The sequence below is a fragment of the Alosa pseudoharengus genome, unplaced genomic scaffold, assembly GCF_046254945.1.
Source record: "Alosa pseudoharengus isolate Yale_2024_CS ecotype anadromous, Long Island Sound unplaced genomic scaffold, YU_APseudo_1.1 YU_APseudo_1.1_scf_5, whole genome shotgun sequence".
Lineage (NCBI taxonomy): Eukaryota > Metazoa > Chordata > Actinopteri > Clupeiformes > Clupeidae > Alosa > Alosa pseudoharengus.
In genome coordinates, this window is record NW_027468837.1 from 23,224,852 (window position 1) to 23,246,721 (window position 21,870).

General features: G+C 42.7%; 1 protein-coding gene across 1 annotated transcript; it reads left to right on the forward strand.

The window, feature by feature from the left end:
* The first annotated feature begins 271 nt into the window (after positions 1-271).
* On the forward strand, positions 272-7,951 carry tas1r3 (taste receptor, type 1, member 3). Its single transcript, XM_076267500.1, has 10 exons — positions 272-768; positions 1,033-1,088; positions 1,253-1,388; positions 1,680-1,980; positions 2,152-2,508; positions 2,857-3,279; positions 4,059-4,262; positions 5,078-5,198; positions 6,003-6,373; positions 6,776-7,951. The coding sequence occupies exons 2-10, from the start codon at positions 1,034-1,036 to the stop codon at positions 7,358-7,360; spliced, it is 2,553 nt and encodes an 850-aa protein (XP_076123615.1). The 5' UTR covers positions 272-768; position 1,033; the 3' UTR covers positions 7,361-7,951.
* The last annotated feature ends 13,919 nt before the right edge of the window (positions 7,952-21,870 follow it).

The following is a 21,870-nucleotide window of genomic DNA, read 5'->3' on the forward strand; positions in this document are numbered from 1 at the left end:
TGTGGTACCAAGGTGTGCAAATAAGCTCTGGTGGTTTTGCCATCATAAATGGTCTTCCTGAGAAGCAGATGCTGGCAAATCCTATGCAAATACACTGCCAGCCAAGGGCCCAGGCACGTAAGGCGAGGCAGTGCAGAATGACATAATTGTCCCTTGTCTCATACTGCTGTTATGTACCTACATACAGAGTACCACACCACACCACACCACACCACACTAAAACTAGCATAGTTCGTAGAAAGCACTGAACATCCAAATAAGACATTCACAAAAAACAAAGGACATTTACAACACATTGAACACAATACAACACGACCTATATAAGAAAATGCAACAAAACACTGAACAGAAAACAATACAGCACAACACAACACTATAAAAAAACAACATAAAATTATATGATGTAATGCAAATGTAAAACTTAATACTTAAAGTTTAAATATTTTTTCTCAGCCATTTGCCTCTCATTTTCTCCCGAAGGTATGCTACATTGAGGTCAACACGCTGTAGCCTAACATATACCACAATGAAAAGGTGGGGGTGTGGCAGAGGAAGCCTGATTTCCATGAACTCTTGAATTTATCTCGTGTCTCATTACACATGCTGATTTGCCTACACCTAACATTGCACAGAAGAAACATCCAGGCAGATCCTGCAGGTCTCTGCTGAGAGGTATCAACTGCTGAAAACATCACTGGTTCATTTCACTGGGGAATCCTAGAGAACTCACATCTGCCATCGATCTCCACACCTGTGAGTCCCCTGCAGGTTAGTTCATGCCGATTCTGTGGGAAATTTTTAATAGCCAATGACCACTTTAGTAGGGTTTTATGCCATTTAACCAAATGATTGAGAGAAAATGTGCCTAATTCCAACGACCAATGGCACAGTTATGCTTAAGACTGTTCTCACAAAGCATGTTGATACAGTAGTTTGTATTTATTTTGTTTTGTACACAACAGCAGAACAGAGTTATTTTTGTGCTGTGCTGTTATGTCATCCGATAGTTATTTCCATCTCTATTACATCTAGGATGCCAGGGCAGAACCATGTGCTGTTGCTTTGCTGTTTGTGTTCACTGGGCAGTGGTAAGGAAATGCACAATGAATACAGTACAGTATAAAGTATAAAGCAAATGCTTTGGATGCTCCAATTTTACATCACATATTTATAATGGAGATATTATGCTTCAAAAAAACATCCATTGTGTATCTAATATTTAGTCGTATGTATTTTCTTCATATGGGGTCAGCTAACTGGCTACAGAACATCGGCACAGATCTTTTCAGATCTCGAGGAGACATAATGCTCGGAGGACTCTTTCCTATCAATGAGCTCACCAGCAATCTGAGCCAACGAGAGGAGCCTAGTGACATACAGTGTAACAGGTAAAACACCATCTCAACATCTCAAGTCACTCGGCCAACTTGCCTTCAAGGCTACAATGTTTCACTTTCTTTCCACAAAGACCAGATAATCATACTTGTCTTCCTATTGTCATGGTAATTTATGAAACTGTATCTCTTCTTCAATATCATACAAAACATACAAGACATTTATATCATTGATTAATGCTTAATGATAAGCTTCAGTTAAAGATGACATGTGATAGTAAAGTCATATAAATGATGGTAAATGTACTCAAAACTAGAGTGTAAATTATTGTGTGTGTTTATCAGGATCAACAGCCTTGGCCTGGGTCTGTCCCTGGTGATGAAGTTCTCGGTGGACAACATAAACGCTGACCCCAATGTCCTCCCGGGGGTGAGGCTGGGCTTCGAGACCTACGACACATGCCAACAGCCAGCTGTGATCATGAAGCCAACCCTACTCTTCCTCAGCAATGGCACCACAGAGGAGGTGGCCGTCCAGTGCAACTACACAGACTACGCCACACGGGCTGTGGCTGTCATCGGCCCATTAACCTCGGAAATGTCCTCGGTTGTCGGCAAGTTGCTTGGGTTCTTCCTGATGCCACAGGTTGGTTGACGATGACGTCTTAGTTGTTATACACCAAACCCAAACCCAGAGATACTGTGCGCGTCCACACACAGACACATACACACACACACAGTGCAAACAGTGCAGGTGAAAACAGTGTGAAACTTGAGCTCTAAGTGTCATCATTATAATTTCCTTCACTTTGATCAGATCAGCTATGGTTCCACGAGCGACAAGTTCAGCGATAAACAGCTGTACCCCTCCTTCATGCGCACCGTGCCCACAGACAAATGGCAAGTGGTGGCCATGGTGGAGCTGCTGAAGAAGTTTGGGTGGAACTGGGTGGCGGTGGTGGCCAGCGAGGACGAGTATGGACGGCAGGGCCAGCGGCAGTTCTCCGCTCTGGCGTCGAAGGAAGACATCTGCGTGGCCTACGAGGGACTCATTCCCATCTACAGCGACCCTGTCCCCACCATCAAGGACATCCTGGAGAGCGTGAACGAGACCAAGGTCGGGGTGGTGGTGCTCTTCTCTCTTGCTCAGCCTGCCGCCAAGTTCTTCAAAGAGGTCAGTCTTGGGGAGCTGCAGGGAGTAGGGCATGATGGACAATCTAATTCCATTGTGGTGCGGAAAATCCTTTAAAATATGCCAACTCAGGAGTACTCATTCAGTGTAGAAACAGGAAACAACAACTCACGTAAGAATCTGAATGGGTCAATTCATGAGCGTTATACCCCAAGAAGGGTTCTTTAAATAGTTTAAACTCTTCAGGTAAACTGCTACAGTACTAATTTATGATTAATATCATTACAAATTAGAATGAAAAGTTTATTATTTAGGGTGCCATGTTCTCTCTGTAATTCTGTATATGGCAATGATTTGGCATTCCTGTTTAACTGTTCTTCACACATACAGGTGATCCTCCGGAACATGACGTCAGTGTGGGTAGGCAGCACTGCCTGGGCACTGCATAATGACATCAGCACACTGCCCGACATCGACAAGGTGGGCACCATCCTGGCCTTCGCCGACATGAGCCCCCCACTGGTCCTGTTGGACCCCTACTTTCAGGCTCTCTTCTCCCAGATCCAACAGCAGAGGCTCAACCAGTCCTCCCATGACCCCACTTTGGACATCCCCTCCATGCACAACCCGTGCCCAGCGTGCTGGTACCTGTCCCCTGACAACATGAGCCTGGTGAATGGCACTCTGCTGCAGAGAAACGCCTTCAGTGTGTACGCAGCCGTCTATAGTGTAGCTCAGGCTCTGCACAGCCTGCTGGGCTGCAACGCCACCATCTGTCCACAGCAGTCCAGCTACAAAATCTACCCATGGCAGGTATTCTCTGAAGCTGGTGTATTTTATTTTATACTCACTTAGCAAATAGACTTTGCACACCATAGCGTAATGTGTGTTGAACGTAACAACAGTGTCTGTCCACAGTAAGAACTAAGCAATAATAGTCAAATATGGACCAAAGCTACAATTTACAAATCCTTTAAAGGAGAACTTGGCAACTATTTCAACGTAATAAACCCGTTTAGAAATCATTTGGATAGTTAAATGACCTGTGAAAATGGTGACTTTCCCCGCTGCGCCTAGCGTCCCCAGGCGGAAAACCAACCTTGCAACATTGAGACTTACCGTCCCGGAAAGAGAAGTGAGAAACAAGAAACTCGTTTTAAGTCGTGTTTCTTACCTTGTAACATCCACATAGTTCTGCCAAACTTATGCTAACCGTTCGCTAGCTTGTAAACAAATCCATGTGCTTTATCGTTACCTTTTCCCACAGTTTGAAATAGCATAATGCACAATTTCTCCAGCAGAGGGGGAAATCCTGCCAAGTTTCCCTTTAATGAAATAATTAAAAAAATAGGGAACTGTAGACTGGTTTTAGATACTGAGCAAAGTGATATGCTATGCTGTATTTACATCGCCATTCATTAGGATTTTATTTTCTAGTACAGGGATTTGTGAGCTGTTACACGGTTTAATCACATTGTTCTTCCCAAAAAAACTTCAATAAAAACTAAATTCTACAGTTTTTAACTAATTATTATTTATCTGCACTTTTAATCAAAATTAATTTCATTATATTGTATTCTTACCCCCTTCAGTTGCTAGAGAAGTTGAAGAATGTGTCCTTAGACATAAATGGAACTCATTTTGAGTTTGATGACGAAGGGAACCCCAGCATGGGCTACGATCTGCTGGTGTGGACCTGGGAAATGTCTCAAGTAAAGTTTAGAGAGATTGGACATTTCTATTTGAACCTGTCCATCAACAGCACACTCATTGAGTGGCACACAGTCTCTAATAAGGTAAGAACATGGAATACAGTCAAACTCTAATGAGACCATAACGATTATCTTATTACACAGCTTTTCATAATGCTGCAGAATGCTCCATTCAGTTGAATGGGCCTTCCCAACGTTCGGTGGTCTGCTATTCCTCGATAACAGACCGCTGTCAAGGAAAATGGGTTTTGTGCTTCTAATTCGTCTTTCATATCATTCTGCAATTAATCAGGTCACTTCTTGCATTGGACCTTGAAAGCAGACTGTTGATCAGCTTTGTTCTAAAGAATGTTTGATTCACGTCCAGCGTGTGTTGCGAACTATTTGTTTCTCAGCAAAAGCCAAAATAAAAATGTAAAGAGGTATATCATGTGGAGTTTATTTTTTTGTTTTGGCAAGTTCCTTTGACAAGGAAGTGATCATCCTCATCTACACACTGAATTACAGGCTCAGTCCCTGCCCTGTCATGCCTGATCATCCTTAAGCACACTATGTTGATATCGGATTTAGATTATATAGTATATTTAGTATTTTAGTATCATGTTTATCTTCTACTGTCTCTATTGTACAGTGGGGTTTTTTTAAAATGTATATTACCTTTTTTATATGTATATTACTTTTTCTGCTTTATCGGAAAATAAGTCTGGTTCGTCCTGTCGGGACTTATTTTTGTTCTAGGCTATACATTATCCCTTAGGCCCTAGGCCTACTTAAACTTTTCAGATGTGTCAGATTGATGACAGCCAGAGGAAGAGAGAAAGAGAATAATGAAGGGAGAGACAGAAAATCAGTGAGAAAAACATAGTATTTGAAAGTAAATCCAAGTCTTTCTGTCACAGGTCCCCCAGTCCACCTGCTCTGCCGACTGTGGTAAGGGAGAGGTCCGGCGTGTGAAAGGCTTCCACTCTTGCTGCTTTGACTGCATCCCATGCGAAGAGGGAACATTCCAGAACCATACCGGTGTGTCTGTCTGCTTAAATTAAAAGGGCTTGTGTTGGACAATTAGGGGCTATTTGGCTTGTTCTGTTCCTGGGGTGCATTTGTCAAAAGGTTGTTGAACAACTACCCTGGTTAAATGAGAGAAAGACTGCTGTTAGGATATCACAGATATATGCATGTTATCCAAGAAGTAGGTAGCTCAGTGAAATAGCGAATTGTTAACATGGAAATATAGTACTTGTGGCCTATTTCTAGCCTGACATCGCAGTCTTCAGAAATAATCATTGTGTGATAGAGTGATACTGTAAAACCTCATGAAATATATGCATGAAATATATACATTGAACCACATGAAATATATGCATTTTTCCTATGTTTAAACGGGGGTCTTAGAAGCCATCTGTCTAGCAGTGTTTTTGTTGCAAACAAAATCAACCGAAGCATGCTCAGTTGACGTGATCGACGAGGCACTGTTGCTCATCTGTCCATCATTGTACAAAGCTCAATTTGATTGGTCCGAACAGCTCTGGTTAAGGCATAGTTGCTCTACAACGGAACAATTCCAGACCGAAATTCCCAACCCTTAAATGTTGTGGGCAGGTCTAGTTCGGCTGGCATCCAGGCTAGCCTATCTGCAATCAAAACTACAACACAGATCTATTTAGATCAATAAATTAAGTATTTATGTCATACTGCATTTGGATTTCTTGGCAGAGATTTGATATTCTTGTGCAGATTCTTGTAACGGAGATATCCTATAAAATACTATTCAGCATCCTGGGCTAGCGTTTCTTTGAATAAACTTAAATTTATCATTCTTCACAGATGACATTCAATGCACCCTGTGTCCCTCGGATAAGTGGTCTACCCCCAGCAGCCAGTCCTGCGTGTACCCCACCTACACATACCTCACCTGGGACTGCTACGAGAGCCTGGGCCTGTTCCTGGCGGGGGTCGTGGTGCTCGTCTGTGAGGTCGCCGTTGGGGTGCTCTTCCTGCGCCACCGGGGCACTCCTATGGTGGACGCAGCTGGAGGGGCACTCTGTGGCCTGTCCCTGCTCTGCCTGATTGGATGCTCTGCCAGCCTCGTGCTCTTCCTGGGCACGCCAGGAGATCTGGTGTGCCGCCTGCAGTTGCCACTCAATGTCATTTTCCCGACCGTGACACTGTCCACCATTTTAGCCACCTCTCTACAGGTGAGAGGGAAAGCAAAAGCATCCACTGCAGAGTGATGCCTGGGCAAAGTGTTTGACCCTGAGCACCTTATGTTTTATTAGGGGTCCAAGCACCAAGCAGTATAACACATAACACATCCATTTTGAGAATTGAAAGTAAAATAAAAAGGATCCTCTGGAACATGGGAGTGATGTTTATTTGTTTCTGCCTCTTCCAAAGCAACCAAACCACTGTATATTTCATTCTTCCTCCACCCTTTATTTCAATTTTGTTTTTATTTGTTACCTTGGTGCATCCCCCTCTAATGCAGTTTGACTTGTTTAGTGTGAAACTCATGGTAGGCATTTCATTTTAATTTTCTCCGGATATTCTGTACCAACACACTAGCATCATGGCACCACATCTCACTTTCTCTTCCCCAGATTTTGTACGTCACCGAGTTCCCTGAGAAGATCTCTGCTCACCTACACACGTTTCGCGGTCCAGGCAGCTGGCTGGTGGTGCTAGCATGCAGCGGTGTCCAGGCAGGGCTGTGCGGCTGGTTTGTCCAGGAGGCCCCAACCCTGACGCACTTCCGCACGAATCTGGAGGTGAACTTTGTGACGCGCTTCCTCAGCTGCCCTGTGACACCACTGCTCAACTTTGGCATCTCACTGGGTTTCCCAGGTGTGCTGGCGCTTGTCTCCTTCATGTGCACCTTCATGGCCCTGAAGCCGGCTGGCCAGTACAACATGGCGCGGGACATCACCATATCCACACTGGCCTACTGCGTGGTGTGGGTGATCTTCGTGCCCATCTACACGGGCCTGGACGACAAGAATAAGTCCATCGCTCACATCTCAGTCACATTGATCAGCCACATGGGCCTGTTGGCGGCCTACTTCTTCCCCAAGTGCCACCTGCTACTGAAAAGGCCGGAGCTGAACACAGCAGACCACTTCCGGGCCTATCTGGAGGGGACCATCACACCAGCTCAGGAGCAACCGGCTCAGTTATCCAGGGAATGACAAATGCTAATATATTATACTGAACTGCCCATGAAGAGAATTCATAAAACTTCATGTTAGAATGAACGCATGTTCATTTAAAGGCATAAACCACACATTTGAAATGTATTTAGTATATCAGTTTAAGGAGAATCTTTATGTCCATCTAAACGGGCCTGAGCATAAAGGCGTCCTCTGCCTGCTCACATCAGTCATCTGGTTCTGTCATGTGGAAGGGACCATGACATCTCCTCAAGAAGAACCGGCTCAATGATACACATGTGACATATGCATATATATTTTACTACTATTACATAAAAGACCATTTATATAACTATATGTTTGACAGATGTACATGAAATGGGGGGCAGTCGTGGCCTACTGGTTAGCACTTCGGACCTGTAACCCGAGGGTTGCCGGTTCGAACCCCGACCAGTAGGCACAGCTAAAGTGCCCTTGAGCAAGGCACCTAACCCCTCACTGCTCCCCGAGCACCGCTGTTGATGCAGGCAGCTCACTGCGCCAGGATTAGTGTGTGCTTCACCTCACTGTATGCTGTGTGTGTGTGTCACTAATTCACGGATTGGGATAAATGCAGAGACCAAATTTCCCTCACAGGATCAAAAGAGTATATATACTTATACTTACACTTAAATGTATTTCATATTTCATTATTAAAAGCTTAAAACAGTAAACTTCAGCTGTGTCAATTAAATGAGTTCAAAGAGAGGCACCTTCTTCACAGCACTGTCAAGGAATCACTTATCAGACATATACTTAATGTAAGATCATGGCTATAGGTACTGTATAAAAGGATAGCATTCATTAATTTAACAGCATGCGTTCGTTCAACTGCACAAATGTATTTTTACAATATCTTCATTCAAAAGTAATGCCGTATAGATGTTTCACAGGCCCTCTGAGTAAAGATGGTATTTCCATTTACCGTGTTAATTGGTGGTCTATTGTCATGAGGGAATTTATAGAGCAACAATCTGGAATTATGTTAACCGATTTGTTATGTGAATATTTACCTTATATATATATATAATATAATATAATATAATATGTAAGGGATAATGTATAGAACGCCGGTCATTACTGGGAAAATAAGTCCCGACAGGGCGAACAGGACCCCGACGCGCAGCGGAGGGGTCTTGTTCCGCCCTGAAGGGACTTATTTTCATAGTAATGACCGGCGTTCTATACATTATCCCGCTTATTATACGGCTACTTGCCAAAACGAAATAATAAACTCCCCACGATATCACTTTAGCCTACATAACCTAGCCTATTTTTTACCGTTCATCGTGGCTGAGAAACAAATAGTTCGCAACAACACACGCTGCTGAACTTGAATCAAACATTCTTTAGAACACAGCTGATCAACCGTCTGCTTTCACGTTTGAATGAAGTTCCAGTCCTTGCGTAGTGAGTAATTATATGTTTGCAGCGGTAATTACATGAATATATTAATATCTTACCGCTAGAAATCCCATTCAAGTCAATGGAGCGTTCTACTAGCATTGTAAAGAGCCGTATAATAAAATATAATATAATATTGTATAATGTTATAATAAAGTAAGGGTATGTTGCAGTAGTAGTGATACTGATAACAAGATGACATTTTCTAAATTACTATTATTCGCAGGCCACTCTGGTAACATAATACCTGTAATTCTGAAAATGTCATCATGTTATCAGTATCACTACTACTGCAACATACCCTTATATTACATTATTTCACTTGTATTGGAGTAATATTTGACATGGTGTATCTATACTTTCACTTAAGTGAAGGAATTGTGTAGGCTACTTCATCCACCTTTGTGCAGTAGTAGTGATACTGATGCCATGATGACATTTTCTGAATTACAGGCATTATGCTACCAGAGACATGAGCCTACATTACAACACATAATTTCTGTGGACGTCACATGCTTCAGTAATAACACATTAGATTTATTTTAACAGTTGCAGCACTCTAGAATCATCTGAACATTCCAGACCAAGCCTGCAGTATCACCATAGAAATAGAATCTGATTATTTTCTATACAAAAGGTGACCATGGTTACAATGGTTAACTAGTCCATTTGTGTCATTTTTTGAACACGTAATATTTTAGATGTAAATAATAAAGCAGCTAAGTAAGCTGACAGAAGTTGAATAGGGCTACTCTTCAGAGGACCCCCTCAGGTATAACTTAGAACTACACTTATACAATGTGATATGTAAAAGTACTCAAAGTAAATGACATGCCACAAATAATGTAAAAAAACTGTATGGATAAATAAACATGGGTAAGCCAATCAGGTTTGGCTTATCTAATATGCTACACTGAAAATGTGCAGGAAATGGATGCAACAAAATTGCTCTATTTTTCATACAAACTTTCAGGGGCAGGAGAAAGATGGAAGACAGTGGGTTTCAGGAGCTTCGATACTGGATTCAGGACCAAATCACGGTCCAAGAAGCAAGGCCTGAAGTTATGGGCAGCAACACTTGCAGATCATCAAAGGATCTCGTAAAACTCAACCCAGCAAATCCGAGGAGAGTTGCTTGGAATGATGACGACAGCGACTCTGATGACAGTGCCACCTATGCCTTCCCAACTGCTGATAGGAGCAAAAAAACACAGGCTCTGACAGGTGATCAGAAGAGAATCTTCAACTATGTTAAGGAAAAGGTAAGGAGAGGAGAAAATAAAACAGACACAATGTCAAATTACACTTGAAGAACACAAAAAAAATGACACAGACAGAATCAAATAACAATGTTGATACAGAGACAGACACTGGTACATAGATTTAGTAGACATATATGTTGAGGTTTAGTATATTAATGTCACTACTGGAAAGACCACCTCAAGCTATCAATCAAGAGCCAAGTTCAGTGAGAGAGGCTATGTTCTTGCACACAATAATTTGTATAGCCAACTTAATTGTCTACACATCAAATGCTAAACTGAACATTAACCCTATTCCATGTACTCAATTTTCTCACTCAATAACGTTTAACGTTTGAATTTTGAATAGTGTTCAATAGCATTTTCTCATTTTGAATGAATGTCTCATTATGAATTAATGTCGCATCGGAGTGATTACTAGATAGATAGATAGATAGATAGATACTTTATTGATCCTCAAGGGGAAATTCAAGAGCGGTAAACAGTCTGAGTGGGAATGTCCTGGGGCATTACTATTCTGCAATGCCTATCGTCCAAACAGAAATTAATAAATAGTTTAACCGTACCTTACTGTTGTATTCGCCTTATTCACCAGGCGGCCAGAACGAGGCTACAGGGTACACCATCACACTTCAGTCCAGCAGATGGTGGTAATGCACTCCGTTTGCAAACTGCCCATGTAGATATTAGAAAGATAGATACCGCATTGGGCTCCAGAACGAACGTAAATAGCGACGCCATCTTGGTGGGGACAACAATCACTGGAGGCCAATGAAGGAACATGTGACTCTGACTGGAAATCAAACAGGTGTCTCTGATTGCCGGCAAGTGTTGCCCATAGACAGTAACGGTGTTGCCCCCAGCAATATGGCGGCCACGTTTACGATGCTACCTAATAGAACTCGACGGACAATGCGGTATCTAGCTTTCTAATATCTATGCACTGGCCTGCCAGAGTTACCTTCTTCTTCTTCTTCAATGAGTTTTTTTTTTTTTTTGCAGTTTGCAAACTAAGTGCATTACCACCATCTGCTGGACTGAAGTGTGATGGCAAGTGTACCCTGTAGGCTCTTTCTGGTCGCTGGGTGAATAAGGCGAATGATTGTCTTTAGAGGGAGTGACAAATAGAATCAAGTTTTGAACCTGTATTTACTCTTGACTTTTTCATATCTTACAGACGGTGACTGGGGGATTGAGGCAACAAAAGAGGGTGTCAGAGAGACGACAAGACCATGAGACACAGCATCCTACAGAGGGAAGAGGTCAAGGAGTGATAAGACAGAGGGGTAGAGAGAAGCAATCAGACATAAGAAGACATAAACATGATCTAGAGGTGCAAGACCTGGAAATTGAAGACACCACAGAAATAGAGCATCTACTAGGGTCGCAGTGTAAGGAAGAGGGAGAAACGCATCAGTTGAAACAGATGACTAGCAGCAGCTTGAAGGAAACTGAGAAATTGTCACCTGAAGAACCTGATCAGTCCGGAACACAAGAGAAGGTGAAGCAACCGAAAATGCAGGGGGGAAACAGGCAGCGGCAGAAGGAGTTGGAACAAATAAAATACCTGGAGAGAGATGAGAGAGACAGAGAGAGACTGAGCAAAGTGGAGAAAGAGGAACGACAGAGAGAAAAAGAACGTCTGGAAGAACTGGTGATCCAAAGAATGAGACAGAAGGAAATGGAGCAACACAATGAGATGAAGCAACAGAAAAAGAGGCAGAGACCAAATGAATCAAAAAGAGACATGAAAACATTTGGTGAGACAGAAGGCCAAAGTGAGACTCTGACCCAATGGCTGGAAAAGGCAACATGGTTAGACAACCAACAGGAGAAGACAGAAAGACAGCTCAGGGGACGTGTGAAAGAAACCAACGGTGAGGGCAATGGCAGGCAAAGAACTGAGGCAGAGCTAAACAAGGTGAGAAGGCAACGGGAAGAGTCTGATGGAAATAAGGGAACTAAAGTATCGGATCTGAGAGAGGAGAGATTGAGAGAAAATAACCCAAACTGGGTGCGAAAGCAGGGATGCAGGGAGGAGAGAGATACCAGTGGATTGGAAGAGATGAGAAAGATGCTAAATAAGCCAGAGCAAGAAGAGGACAGATGTAGAGAGGTGGAGGACAACACAGAAGCTCATCAACAGGAGGTGGAGAGCGAAACAGACTCTACGGACAGTCTACAGATGTACAGGAGAAACCTGTGGCTGCTTAGAGAGGAACATAGTTTGACGGAGCTTAACGAAGAGGTGGAAACCGAGAGGCACCAGGAGGCCAAAAAACACAATCTCTCAGAGGAAAGTGAAACAGACTCACAAAGCCAGGAGGGAGAACAGACAGACAGTCAGACAGACAGTCAGACAGACAGACAACAAGAAGTGGACTGGGACAAACTTGAGAATGACATCCTCTCCCTGACAGACCCAGAGGAGAGAAGCGAGTGCAGCATGATCTCTGGGGAGGATGAAGTCCGTTTTCAGAGTAGTTTTCAGTTTTCTGATAGAGATAGGAGTGTGAGGAGAAGAATTATTGGATGGGTCAATGACAAATTGAAAGAGCGATATCAAAGAAAGATAGTCAGAACAATGCAGAGGGAAAAGCATGAGGGCCAAGAAACATATGTCTCAGGCAAGCTGCAAAATTTCAACCTACATAATTCAATTATTTAAAGTAATGTATGTTAATATCTGATTATTCCAGGGTAACTGTGAGCTGTATACCCATATATTTGTTTTATTAAAGATATGTCTGTCAATAATGGATAATTATGATTTTTTTTTCAGGGTTTACTCTTGCATCGCTGGGGCTGGGTAGGATCTGCACCCGCGCTGAGCGAGAGCAGGAGAAACGAATCCAGCTCCTGAAGGCAGAGGCCAGACGGCAGGATATGGAGTCCAAGTGGCTTCAATGGGAAGCAGAACGGAAGAGAAAGAAGGAGGAGAGAAAGGCCAGAGAGAGGGAGGAGAAGAGCCGTGCCCAGCTGGCCTGGATCCTGCAGCAGAACGAGAAAGCCGACAGGAACCTGGACAGTTACAACAGCCAACAGATGTACACCAGCGCCAACACACTGGAGAAGGAACAGATAATTGGTTGGGATGGGAGGACAGAGTGAAATACACCTACCGCCTATGAAAAGCTTGTTTTGTTAAGCTTAAAAAGCTTAAAAAGTTATCAGTCCAGTCACATTTAGGCACTATTGCATCATCTTTCAACTAATAAATGTTTCATTGACAAAGGATGCGCCTTGATTTTCTTAAAATTGCATTATTAAAGTGTTATTGCAGAAAGTAAAAATAGTTTAACAAAGTAAGCAGAGACATGAGGCCTGGATGTCTGTACCCATACTTACTCTACTGAAATTCTTGATGAAATCATGGTCATCACAAGTCTATATCCACAATTCACCAAACATATTCACAAGCTCAAAAGCTGAAAATACAAATTAATGAACTAATAATCATATTCAAATAAACAAAAGGGTAATTATACCATTGTGCTTAAAATATGAATATTTTGCAACATATTACGTAAAACTTCCTGGCAACCAAGCCTCCCACCTCAGCAGATTTTACTATCAATATTCAAACCAATGGAGCATTTATCGACAGTTGGTAAACAAAGCATTACACAATCACAATACTAAAAAGGGTAATTTACCTACGTTTCGAAGAGCTGTTGCTTTACTACAAATAATTTCTATCTGTATTAGCAGAGACTTTCTAACGAGGAGACACAGTACTCAAAAAATCCTCCACAGAAATGCATGGGGTTAGTTTGTAACGGCCGTTGTCTACACATATCCCACCCCTTCCTTGGCAAAACGTCGACATGTGAATACATTGAGCCAATCATGTGGTGTGAAGTGAATACATTGAGCCAATCATATGGTGTGAAGACTTCGTGCCAATCATGTGTTGTGAACTCGCCGCTGGAGCAAGATTGGTGTCGTGAAGCCTTGCGCACGCGCATTTCTGCCGAATAGGATGCCAGACGAGTGCCCAAAAAGCGTTGCAATATGGCCGCTGAGTGGAGGGACCTGCCTAAAAGGACTTTGGTATTAGTTTCTCACAAGGAGCCAAATATCTCACGCTGTGTGTTTTACTTGTACATAAAACACAACCCTGCATTCCACATACATTTCTGTATATTTATACCGTGGAAATCCAGAGTTCTCGCGGGAGCACAATTTCAAACGGAAACATCAAAACGGAAACTGAAAGTAACTCCCCACTGCCCCATGGTATAACTTGGCCTATGTTGTCCCAAATTGTTTCATTCTTTTTCCTAAGAAAAAGAAGGGGGGGGGGCGTTGATGGGGGGGTGTGAGGAACCAGTGATGCGCTGAGCAGTTTTCACCATCCTCTGCCGTCCTTTCCAGTCGGAGGCAGAGCAGTTGCCATACCATACTGTGACACAGTTGGTGAGGATGCTCTCAATGGTGCAGCGGTAGAGGTTTTGAAGTTCACCAGGATCTGAGGAGAGAGGTTGTGTTCTTTAGTCTCCTCAGGAAGAAGAGATGCTGGTGAGCCTTCTTGGCTCAAGGTAGAGGTGTTGAGGGTCCAAGAGAGGTCCACAGAGATGTGGACACCCAGAAACATGAACTGGTGACATGCTCCACCTCAGTCCTGTTGATGAGGATGTGGCTTTGTGTGCTAGCTTTTGACTTCCTGAAGTCCACAATGAGGTCTTTGGTCCTTTGGTGTTGAGAGCCAGGTTGTTGTCGGTGCTCCGCGATGTTAGGTGCTGGACCTCCTCCCTGCAGGCTGTCTCATTATTGTTGCTGATGAGAGCAATCACCGTAGTGTTGTCTGCAAACTTGACAATGGTGTTAGAGCCATGTACAGGTATGCAGTTGTAGGTGAAGAGGGAGTAAAGGAGGGCTCAGCACACACCCGTGTTCAGGGTGAGGGTTGAGTGGGTGAGGTTATCTAATCTAACAGACTGCGGTCCAGAATCTAGTTTCAGGGAGGGAGGTATTGATGTCCAGTTCACTGAGTTTGGTGATCAGTTTGGAGGGGATAATGGTGTTGAATGCTGAACTGAAGTCAATGAACAGCATTCTCACATAGGTGTTGCTATTGTCAAGGAGGGACAGGGCAGAGTGAATTGCCGTAAAGATGGCATCCTCTGTGCTCCTGTTTGCTCCTGCAAATTCTCTTGAAGCATTCTATACTGCAAACAAAATCTACCTCTGGGTACAAATAAAGTAACTTAAACTTGAACTTGCACTAGTTATAAAGTTATTCATCTAGCTATTAATTCACAGGACATGCAATCATTTTACTAACACAAATGTTATGAAGAAATATGGGTAACACTTTATGGTAAAGGTACATGAATTATCATGAATTCATGCATGAATTAATTCATGATTTATGCATTACTTCATTCCTTTATATCCTATGAATCGTCAGGAATTGACATGAATTCATATACTCTCATTCATGATGACCTCATGTATGAACAAAGAGCAAGTTTTAAAGTCCGCACATCCAAATGTCTGACCAAACGTCTGAAGAAGGGTGATTACCCGAAACGTCACGGAAAAATAAAAACAAGTGGGAGCAGAAAACCCTGGTTGAAGCGGACTTTTTCTCATGTATGAACAACACATCAACTAAAGCATTAGGTGTGATGGGTATATCATTATGATTTATGATTTCTTAAGCATGATCATCATGATTACATGAATTTTAGGATAATTGCTCATGCATTCATCATGTATGTGGCCCCTCAAATAAATTAGTGAATAATGACATGTGTTTAGAGAACTCCAAAGTTATGTTCAAATCAGAATTTGAGCAGTGATGACCACATTTTTGGCAGAAAAATAAAGTCATGATCATGGTTAATACATCATAATTCATAATGATGTGCCCACCGTACCTAATACTTTAGTAATGTGTTCATGTATGAGGTCTACTATGAACTATGTAAACTATGTGAACTACTATGAACTCAGTAAATTCCTGATGATTAATTAGATATTAATGAATGAAGTAATACATAAATCATGAATTAATTAAAGTACCCTTACCGTAAAGTTTTACCGAAATGGGTGAAGGCCTTTGTAACTTACTCCGAGACTACATACATTACCAACCCAATTCGCTTCAATTATGTAAATGTAATGTAAATCAGGTTTTATGGCCAAGTATACTTGGGTATACAAGGAATTTGGTCTCTGCATGTATCCCATCCGTGAATTAGTGAACACACAGGTCACAAATTGAAGCACACATTAACCTGGAGCAGCTGCCTTGCTACAGTGACGCTCGGGGAGCAGTGAGGGGTTAGGTGCCTTGCTCAAGGGCACTTCAGCCGTGGATGTGGGCATGGGAGACTAGTGCTCAACCTTTCCACCACCCACATTTTTCCTACTGGTCGGGGATCGGGTTTCAAGCCCGAAGACCTAACCAGGCCACAATTTTAAACTTTACATTTCATCACTACACATCTTTCTTGACCCTCAAAAAACGTAAGTCTCATTTGTCAAATACCGTGTGCCTGCTCAGTTATAAAATTTTAACAATTACATTTTTCAAAGGTTTTTTCAGGTAATTAACATGGGCATAATACTAGATTTTTTTTCTTTTTTTCACAGCCTGTATCCTTGATCTATTGGCCAAGGAAGATTTCTGTGAACAATATGAATTAATTTACATGGTATAATGACATCCGCCCAATGAAAGTGCCCAAAATCGGCATTTTGGCAACCATTTTGTTTATGCTAATTCGATGGTCATAAACTCAAAATTCAGCTTGGGAACAGGGCTAGTTGGATTCAGCACACCTTAATTATGTTAAAAAGTCCTGTTCCCAACTTTTACTAAAAAATGCCTCTAGAAAGCAAAAAATGCCGCTAGGATCTCAAAAATATCACCTGTCTAAAAAGCCAAGCCCAGTTGGCATGCATTCTGAAACTAAATGAAGCTGACAGGAAACTTGATGAATATAATGGCAATAAGATATACTCCACCGAGAACAAATTCTTTAGGAAACAGATGATTGGCTGGGATAGGAACAGAAAATAAGATCACCTTTATACTGTATAGTTCACATTCCGTAATTTGCAAAGTATATAATAGCATAATAGAAAAGCATGTTTGGCGATCGTGCAGGAGTCAACTGCGCATGCAGGAGTTGTGTAGGATTCCGCCAGGCAAGGTAGAGGGCTGCACGCGGGCTGCCATAACTTGCTGAGTTGAAAAAACATGTTGCATGAACAGAGGGGGAGACGCTGGAGGAACGGAGCTCCGCGCTGCGGCGCTGGTGCTCGGTTGCTCGGGTTTAATAGGAGTGGAAAGATAAACTGATTGTTGGAGAAGGTGAAGCAGGTCTGCTTTCCTTGCAGAATGAGGGCAATCGATCCCATGCGCATCCAACTCTGCTCTAATCAAAGATATGGTCCGTGGAGTAAGTCTCCTTCTTCGGGTCATGCGGCGGCTATCGCTGTTATTATGGCAGTGATCCACTAGCATGCGATGCGAACTCCGCGACGCAGTACCAAATCGCGACGCTACCCTCCATGAAGACGCTTTGATGGGCGTTCCCTTTTGTAGATGGGTGGAAACAGCAAGGCAAGAGCAGGTAGCCTAGTAAATAACCAACCAAGAAACTTCATAACTTCATAACACCCAGGGGCGGACTGGGACCAAAAATCGGCCCTGGCATCATGGACGGATTATGAACTTTCAGGCCCCTGGGCCCAGATGTATTAAGGGCCCCCCACTAATTGTCACATATGTGGAAGGGGGGTTTGGGGGTCCTCCCTCAGAAATGTTTTAATTTGTTTGATGTGATTTCCTGTATTCTGGTGCATTTTGGGGATGGCCAATCCTAAATTCAATAGCCTACATGTACATCCTGATGTGTTGATATTGAGGCAATGATTTCATGCAAAGGCTTGGGCTTCAGGGCCCCCTGACCCCTTGGGCCCCTGGGCCTGGGCCCGGTAGGCCCGTGCAGTAATCCATCCCTGCCTGGCATATTTGGCCCAAGCGGCCCTCAAATCGGTCGGGCACACCTAATTACACCTAAGTACACCTAAGTACAAAATCTTTGCATTGCCCTTAAATATGCATATATTTTCAACTGTCATGGAGCACTGAAAGTGATGTAGGCCTCATTGGTTATCTCTCTGCCTGATCAGAGGTAGGCATGGAGCATATGATCTCCATATTCAAGTAGGCTAACAAGCAATTATTAAAGAAGAGTTTCTGCTTGAATTCAAAGTATCATTTCAAATTATTTAATGGGCTACAATTGACAGCAGCACCAAAAATTACTGAAGCCTATGTGTAAAGAGTTATATTACCCAGATTGTCTTAGACATTAATGTAATTTATACCAGTTATCACTGTAGGACAACTGAAACAACACAAAATAAACAGGGCTGTTGCTGGAAATATGTTATTACTGTAGGCTATACTACCTACCTACATTGCTGGTACATTTTGGAACAGTACAGATACATGAACTAATTAGCTTTAGTGTCTTCCAGTAGCCTGTCGTGTAGGTTATATATACTGTAGCTTAGTTGGCTTGTGCATGACGTGACGTTTTGTAACCTACATTTCCGTCAGTCTACAGTCTTTTAGCCCTTCTTTACCATGATAACCCTTCCAAGATAGAACCCTTCTCTACTTTGAGAGACCAACCACCACTCATGCCATCAATGTTGAATTTTGGGCGTCTGACGGAAACTGATCAATCTGACCAACAATTAACGTCGATTTGACACTATTTTGCTGTCCAGGTTTGCAAATCATTCATTTAGAAAATTCTATTTGTTATTATAATCACAGCACGGCCTTACTATGTTATCATTAGGCTACCATATCATTACATTATCGCAATTAATAAGTCATCATAATCATCATAGTCAGCATGGCATGTCACCATAATACCTCCATGCATGTCACAGCCTACCTGCTCCACCACTGAGTTCTAATCATGTAGCCTCAACTAGGCTCACACTCTCCACCTGCTCACTGTCCCTTGCTCTGTATGCTTGCTTACATCCTCGTTCAAACTCAACGAACTTCAACATGTTGCTGACATATGCTAGCCTACTTGCAATATTGTATTTTTGAAGCTTCTACATTGGTGTTAATTTTGCACAATTGTCACTACCGGAAGCCGCCGCAATTTCGTGTAGGCAACTTCGATTAACTTTTGATGCGCTCACAGAATCCTGGCTCTGAGCCAAAATGGGAGGGGTGGGGCCTGACGTGAGCTCACCACCTTTCCCGATTTAAATTCTTCGTTTTAGCCCGTCCCTGCTCAGTAATTTCAGTTTCAGGAAACGTACACTAACACATCTCACCACCTTTCCCGATTTAAATTCTTCGTTTTAGCTCGTCCCTGCTGGGTAATTTCCGTTTCTGATTGGATTCTGGGATCCCAATGTGTTCGTATCGTGGTCAACCATGTGAATCGATGAAGCAGCCTTCTGAACCTGCTAGAAGGTGTAGATGGCCCCTTCTAACCCATAACTATGAGGCTGATTACGATTGATAATGCCCATTCAATCGATTGATAACGTTCGAAGCGGGTGGGAAAATTAGGTTTTGTCTAGGCTACGTGATGATGGACCTTCTCTGCATATTGCTCTGCTATTGAATCCTCACGGATTCATTTGCATAAAGTTGGGGATTGCTGAACTTGCCACAGCACTCGTCGCACCGCATACCCAGAATCCTATGCGGGTGCGGAATTCGCTTCTCATAGAAATGAATAGGGACACTGCGTCGCGGTGTTCGCATCGCGTGCTAGTGGATCAGGGGCGTTAATCCAAGGGGCGGGCAGAGAATTGTCTTTCAAACTGCCTAGGCATGCAATAGGCCAGCGCTACGACCATATCCGTATCCGGTCGGCAAAACGGCAAATACACCCTTCTTCGAAAGGAATGACTTAAGTGCATTGTGTTGCTCAACTTTCAAAGAAAAGCACAAGTCCAACTCCTCCAAAGTTGACGCCAACGCCGATTCAAACAACCGCTCTTCGTTCGCCATTGACCTCTCCAGAATAAGTCCCGCCTCCGTAACTTCCGTATCCATCCAACTTCCGGGCGTGGATTGTCTATGGGAAATAACATGGCGTTTCGAAATATCATACCAGTAAAACATCTGTAGGTAGCGAAGTTGAAAAAGCTGGTGGGCAGATTGGCCTACACACTTCTGCCATATAGTTTCCACTGGATTTTTTGATTGTCGGTGCCGTTTAAGTAGTATACTATAGACTATACTACTTAAACGGCACCGAAAATCAAAAAATCCAGTGGAAACTAGATGGCAGAAGTGTGTAGGCCAATCTGCCCAGCAGCTTTTTCTACTTTGTCACCTACAGAGTTTGACAGGTACGATCTTTCAAAATGCCATGTTATTTCCCATAGACAATCCACGCCCGGAAGTTGGATGGATACGGAAGTTAGGAGGCGGGATATATTCTGGAGAGGTCTATAGCCACCCACCTTCCTTGTTGTTCACCGTCGTAGGACTGTCATCATCCTGTTAAGCCCGCCTTAAGACTCTCTAACAAAATAGAGCGCTGTGATTGGATGACGTCCACGACGTCAGCCAATAGAAATTCTATGGTTTGATACTAGACGTACAGGTTGAGCAAAGGGTGCATCTAGATTTCTAGGCTAATGAATGGACCCTTTCAACAATAAAAACAAAAACAATGCTTGAACGTTCTATTTGGGCCCCAATCTACTTCCTCTGTATTAAGATAACATATGGAATGTTAAAAAGGAAGTCTTGTGGGCAACTATGATGCTGATAATGGAACTCTCTTGAAAGGGATACTGCGTCGCGGAGTTTGCATCGCATGCTAGTGGATCACCGGCGTTAGAAACAGGTGATCGATTGGATGCCCGTGAAGGCGCTGGGGAAGCCAATCTGCGCGACCAGCGTCTTGGCTTCTGGCTTGACCAGACATATCTTGCGAGCGGAGTAACACCGATGCTGCAACTTCAGCAGGTAGACTGTGAATAAGTAACCTGACTGATTGAAGAGGCGTGGCAAATTCCGTCATGCTCCTCCCAAACTTCCGTTTGTAAACGCCATTTCATCTAAATATAAATATTATTTGTCATTAAATTCATTTTAATTATTATTTCAATTTTTTTAGGCATTTTTTTACTTTCACCAATAAACATTTAAAATATATTTTTTGTGTCTTGTCCATTTTCTGGGGGGGGGGGGGGAGTTTCAAATAACAGCTTCACTAGACAAACTATAATTTGATATTCAACATTTTCTCCCATCTGCATGTGCTTCAAAGTAGGCTACAGGGGAAACAATCTAGCCTAAGAACAGCCTGCATGATTGAATCACATTCATGTTTGAGTATATTGCATGAGTGTTAATGTTGATTTGTTTGATGCTTGTGTATGTGTGTGTGTGAGTGTGAGGACACATCTTGCTAGCTCTGCTTGGTTCTGCCTATCTGTTTCCATCTGTTGAACACATTTTCACACACATGTATTGAAACACACATACCCATGGCATGCTAAAAGCTTTGACTTTCTGGTAAGCTCGTGCGCACACAAAAGTTTCCGGTGACTTTCTTGCACCCTGCGCTTCAGATTATGCTGTTGAAGATTCTTCAAACAGGCATTTGCTTTGACTTTGAGTTTGCTTTGACTTTGAGTTGAAAACCTTGAGGGTTGGCGCCCCCTAGCTTAATGCGCCTTATCCAACTTGGTTACGGTTGCTAACAACAGGATCACTGTTGCTGAAGTCCGGCATATTTCCACGCAAGTCTTTCACAAGGTCAGGAAGGAAGTTTAACAATGCTTTTAATGGTTTAATATAAAATATATAATAATATAAACCTC

Bases quoted from the DNA above. Each gene is read 5' to 3' on its own strand.
- tas1r3 (XM_076267500.1), top strand. From the start codon at position 1,034: ATGCCAGGGCAGAACCATGTGCTGTTGCTTTGCTGTTTGTGTTCACTG. The intron at 2,509-2,856 runs GTCAGTCTTGGG...TCACACATACAG, and splicing joins CCGCCAAGTTCTTCAAAGAG to GTGATCCTCCGGAACATGAC. The intron at 4,263-5,077 runs GTAAGAACATGG...TTTCTGTCACAG, and splicing joins GGCACACAGTCTCTAATAAG to GTCCCCCAGTCCACCTGCTC.